The 5,968-nt window shown below is 35.1% G+C and overlaps 1 protein-coding gene across 1 annotated transcript; it reads right to left on the minus strand.

Annotated features, from left to right (window-relative positions):
• Nucleotides 1-1,887: 1,887 nt before the first annotated feature.
• Nucleotides 1,888-2,811, minus strand: LOC141618139 (uncharacterized). Its single transcript, XM_074435247.1, has one exon. It carries the CDS (start codon nt 2,809-2,811, stop codon nt 1,888-1,890), a length of 924 nt encoding a protein of 307 aa, XP_074291348.1.
• Between the last annotated feature and the right edge of the window lie 3,157 nt (nt 2,812-5,968).

The raw sequence follows: 5,968 nt of genomic DNA on the forward strand, positions 1-5,968 counted from the left end.
CCACTCACCAACCCACCTAAACCCATTTACTCTACCCACCCACTGCCTAATTATCCCACCCAAAACCATTCACTCAACTTTATTTCATCTTTCAAAACTCCCTATATCCCCCACCAACCCATCTCTCAATCATCATCTTCATCGTTTATTCCGCCCAATTCATCTTCATCTTCATCGTCAAAACTCATTCCGCCCAATTCATCTTCATCTTCATCGTCAAAACTCTTTTTCTCTCGTTCAAATCTCAATCACGAAAACCCTAATTATTCTGTCATCGATTAATTTCTTATTCTCATCAATCAATTAATTAAATAATCAGATCTGGTATAAAGATGGATCGTCATGGTATTGATTGTGGTTCAGATTGTGATTGTGGTTCCGGTTATCATGACGACTCTCTTCTTTCGAATGAACATGTACCCTACTCGTTTGATCCATATGATCTGGGAACTGAGGTTCCGGAAACTTCTGAAACTGAGGTTCCAGAAACTCCTGAGTATGATGATTTACCCGATCCTTCTCTTGGGTTTATTGCATCACTAGAAGCGGCTCGAGCTCCTCATGTACTTGTTGAAGTTGTTCCTGACACTCTTGACTTTGTTCCTGCGGGTTATGATGATCCTAACTACGAATTCATCGATTATGATCTTCCTAAGAATAAAGATGCATTTGAGATGATGTGTTGTTTTCTACCCAGGTTTCGTGCCCTTTTCCCTCTTTTAAAAGCGAAATGGTTATCAATGCATCCGTAATTTTTGATTTGTGGTTCTATTTTTCGATGTGTTGTGTTTTGATTTGGTTTGGTTTTGTTTATGAAGGTGGTTTTGTTCATGAGTTGTTGGTGTTGGTGTTGGTAATTTGTTGGTTTTTAGAGATTTTATTGACTATTGTTGCTGGTGGTATGCTGTTAGTACTTGATTTCGTCTTACGCCGCTGGTTTACCTGATTCTGATTTTATAAGTCTGACCCTATGATTTTTATATGGTTAGTTGTTGTTGTTGGTGTTGGTAATTTGTTGGTTTTTAGAGACTTTATTGACTATTGTTGCTGGTGGTATGCTGTTAGTACTTGATTTCGTCTTACGCCGCTGGTTTACCTGATTTTGATTTTATAAGTCTGACCCATGATGTTTAAATGGTTAGTTGTTGCTGTTGGTGTTGGTAATTTGTTGGTTTTTAGAGACTTTATTGACTATTGTTGCTGGTGGTATGCTGTTAGTACTTGATTTCGTCTTACGCCGCTGGTTTACCTGATTCTGATTTTATAAGTCTGACCCTATGATTTTTATATGAGGGGATTTTTTTGTTAGCTGTTGGTGTTGGTAGTCGTTCCTAAAAGGATGCCATTTTCATGTCACCCCTCACTAACTATTGAAGAAGGCTAAACATGATCATTGCTTTGCACCCCAATCAATGATCATATTTATGTCACTCTGGTTAGTGGCAGGTTTTGGCGGCAGTAAATGAGCATTGGTCATTTTAGATGCCACCCCAATCTTGGTTAAGGCGGCACTAAATGACCAACCGAAGCTCAATGATGAGAGGAACAAGTCCCTCCTGAGAGCCTCGTAGCTGCTGTCAACAATGATGACCAAATACTATGAATAATATGATCAAATAGTCCTGATATGAAAACTTAAAAACTTAAAAACATTCATTACATATTGCATAATCTGACAATGTTTAGGAATTAAACAATTTGACAATGTTTCTTTCATAAACATTGTAACATTGGACTTCAATGTTCAAAATAAAAATGCATAAATAACCTACTGCATTTACCTTCAATCATACTTCACTCCTTTATGCAGTTTTTCAAAAAGTGTTGCGTCTCTTCAAAATAATGCGTCTCCACTTGTCTTCATCATGCTTCCATCACCTATCTTCACTACTGCATAACATCTTCTGTAACCTCCACCATTTGAGGTAAATTGGTCAACTGTAGTCTTAGATAATCAAGGGCAGCCCCTTGTCCTTGATCATCTAAGTACTGCAAATATTCTCTCACCATTATCTCATCAACAATGAGATCTGTTGGGAGTGTACCCAGTCTTTCTAAAACCCTTTTCCTCATATGAGGTATGGTAAAGTTGTTGTGCCCTTTGGTTAACATAATCTCCACCATAATTGTTTGTAGAGTAAGAAAATTGAAGTTTTGCTTTTTTGGATGAAGTTTAACAAAAGCGTCCTCCACATTTTTTACCAATTCAAGAACTGTGTTGGCTGCCGTTTCATGTTGGAGAGTTTGCAATGCACTAAAAAATCCCAAGTCATTGATATTTAAATCAGGACTATTTGGTGGTTGAAAAACCAAATGAATGTTAAAACCGTCTGAGTTGGCAGCAGCTCTAAACTCAGGATCATAGTCTTTAATGTGAGGTCTAGCGTTATCTTGCTGAATGAATATGTCTTTACTTGCATTTTGCGGCCATTTCGCCTTGATTGCTGGTATTATCTTCTGAATTAGGCAGCCTTTGATTACTTCTTTCGTTATTGAGTTGGTTGGCTTGGTTTCTAATGTGCCAGCCGGCCTATTTATGCTGTTTCTCACTGCTGGTATTTCCTCTAGAAAAGGAAAAATCCCAATTTTTCCATCAAAAATCATTTCACCATTATCCCCATACACGGGTCTAGTGACCGCACACATGAACATAACCTTAGTTATGAATCTCTTTGATTGACAAGCTCGATATGGCACATCCTCTTCCGGGATAATGTAGTATCGCTCCGTTGTTCTAGTTATGTAGAACCATTTCTCGTCCATGTGAACTTGTAGTGACATGCCTTTGAACTTGATCTTGTTTTGAGTCATGTCAACAAATGTTGATGCAAGAGAAAATATGAGCCTTTCTAGTTTGTTTGAATCAGTTAGGCTTGGGTGTATTGCATTGGTATGCTTTTTTACTATACCCGCCTTAACCCAACGTTGGACAGTTCCATATCCAACTTAAGTTTTTTTGCAAGTTTTTCGATTGAGGCACGATTTTTCTTTGGTATGCTCTTCAGTCTCTCCTTGTCAATGATGATTTTTGGATTGTTTGTGTTGCCTAACCTGCCTGATGGCAAGTGAATAATCTCACCATCAGCTATTTTTTTCTTTGCTCGAGTCCACCAAAGCCATACCATCTTCCTTGTAACGTTCCACTTCCGGGCAGCTTCTCAAATTTTGCCCTTCATGGGGACCAAGTTCTCAGAATTCACAAGCAAGAAATGTGCAATGCCGTCCTTTTCATCGTCCTTCAGGTTAGTCTTTCCCATTTCAGAAATTTGATTAAAATGTTAATTGTATTTATTATTCTTGTAGAAGATATTTTATGTTTGCTTTTTTTGTGTGTGTTATGGCAGAATATAGAAGTTTGGCAGAGAATATGGAAGAATATGGAAGTTGGCAGAGAAGTGTATAAAGAATGCTAAAGAATGCTGAGATTTGTACTTTCAAGTTGTAAATTTGTAATGAAAATTTGTAATTTTTGGTTTTTGGCGCAAAGTTGAAATTTTGGCAGGAAAGTTTAATTTGGAGTTGTACTTTCTTCCAATTTGTAAAGTAACTTTGGAGTTGTACTTTCTTCCAATTTGTAAAGTAACTTGTACTTTCACTCAACTTTGTAGGAATTGTTGGCAGTAAAATTAAACTAATTTTTCCCTCTAATCTTCACTTTATCACTTTCACCTTTTCTTAATACTTTAGTTGTATGACACAAATACCCTCCCTTTTCCCACCTTTTCTTAAAACATGTGAAACACCCCATGTTACCATTGGAGTGGATGGGAGGAAGTATTATGGAATCTAACTTAAATTATTTATAACCTACCTATTATATTTTTGTATGTTAAATAATTAACATCTCTATACATCTAATAAACTATAAAGTTTAATAAAATTGCATAGATTTTAAATTTAATATATAATTTTATGATGATAATAATTAATACCATAAGTGTGCATGTTTATACTAATTAATTATTTTATTTTAAGGAAATTGACCATCTTCTAGTCTTCTATAAATATTTTGGAAAATTACCAACAATCTTCTTTCTCTTAATCTCCTTGAAATTGACCATCTTAATTAATTATTTTATTTTAAGGAAATTGACCATCTTAATTAATTATTTTATTTTAAGAAAATTGACCATGTTTTAGTCTCTTACAAATATTTAGGAAAATGACCAAGCTTCTATATAATTTAATTTTAACCCAAACTATATAATATTTGCATTGAGATCCCTTAATCGGGTCTATCACACGGTGCTATTGATTTAAAACTATATAGTATAATTAATTTGTATAACTTTCCTTAATTACATTGAAGTCCCTTGATTTCTGGATTTAATATATATTATTGATTTCTTCTCCTTAATGTTTACTAATTAAGTAAAGTATGTGATTTTCTCTTTCCTCTTATTTTTCTCTAATTTAATTTTGTTTATATCTACTCCAACTTTTTCAAGTTTTACCAATTATTTGCATGTTTTTTTTAACATGGTAGTGATCAACTTTCTAAACCATTATTGTTGTCAAAAATAAAATTTTCATGTTGCAATTTTTCCCAAATTTGTATGTGTCAAAAATTATGGTTCTTGAGACAAAAATTGGATTTTTGTGTTTGATAATTGGTTTAATTGTTCAACAAAGGTCTAACCTTTGTTGTTAATGCTAGATTGTATTTCATTTGAAATTTGTCTCATAATTGTACCCTAAAAATTTCGAAATCTATGGCATTCATGCCCAAATTTTAACTTTCATGTTTAAAGCTTGGTTTAATTGTTCTAGAAGACTACCATCTTTGTTAGTAATGCTATATATTGTTTTAAAATGAAAATTTCATCTTAAAATGTCCCCCAAATTTTCGAAAATGGGTACTATGCATACGTAAAATTTTGATTTTCATGTCTAATCCTTGTCGCAATTGTGTCACAAGACTCTAATCTTGGTTAATGGTGCATTGTATTGAATTAAATTAGAAATTTTGTCTAAAAATCACCAAATTCTTGAAATGTATGATAGTATACCGAAAATTTTGATTTTTATGTTTCATTCTTGAGTTAATTATGTCAAAAGTTTTGATAACAACTAGAAATGTTATATAATGCTTATAGTGGGATTAAAATGTTGTGTAATTTCACAAAATTTCATTTTTCCGGAAAATTTGTGTCTCGAGTAAACTTCTGGTTTGATTAAAATTCAAAGAAGACCATGTCAAATTTTTCTACTCAAATTGTTGTTAATAAACTAGAAGTATGGGGAAAATTTCAAATTGTTTCAAAGTTTGTCTTAATTCGCATCTCTTCTATCCGGAACCTTGTTGTGTGAATTAATTTTGTAGTATGTCGAGGCCATCAAGGAACACTCGCGGAAGGAAATTCCGCCAAGAACCGGAGGCACCACCCGTGATAGAAGCCCCGGGATTTCCGGGTATCGTGTTTGAGAGTGACGCTCAAAAGAACACTTTCCTTGCCCCTAGCCGATAGACCCACGAACCCAATTAAGTGCGTGACCCCCGCGGTATTGACACGGATGGGCATAGAGGAGCATATGGAACATATTTTTAAAGTCCTTGGGTTTGAGGGCCTATACACCCTTGGGAAGGTGTGTTACCGAAATTTAACCCTCGAGTTCTTGAGTTCTTTCCGCTATTTTAAGGCGGCTAAGAGGGTGACATTTAGACTCAAAATACCAACTTTGATATGAAGTGTGACGAATTTACGGAGGTTTTGGAAGTGTCAAAACGAAAAGAGACTCACATAGAGGAGCCCACAAAGGGAATGAAGGCAACAAACTATATAGGCTTATATCCCAGGAAAGAACGCACCTTACACTACAAAAAAAACGCGGAAAACTGACGGTATATGTGACGGAATTTGAAGTCCGTCAGTTATCTAAAAATATTGACGGATTTGTGACGGAAAATCCGTCAGGGGTGTCATAGTGACGGAATATCCGTCACAGTACATCATACTATACTGGCGCG

The sequence above is a fragment of the Silene latifolia genome, chromosome X (genome assembly GCF_048544455.1).
Source record: "Silene latifolia isolate original U9 population chromosome X, ASM4854445v1, whole genome shotgun sequence".
Classification (NCBI taxonomy): Eukaryota; Viridiplantae; Streptophyta; class Magnoliopsida; order Caryophyllales; family Caryophyllaceae; genus Silene; species Silene latifolia.

Excerpts from the sequence above, each read along its gene's own strand:
- LOC141618139 (XM_074435247.1), bottom strand. The coding sequence starts at position 2,811 with ATGACTCAAAACAAGATCAAGTTCAAAGGCATGTCACTACAAGTTCAC.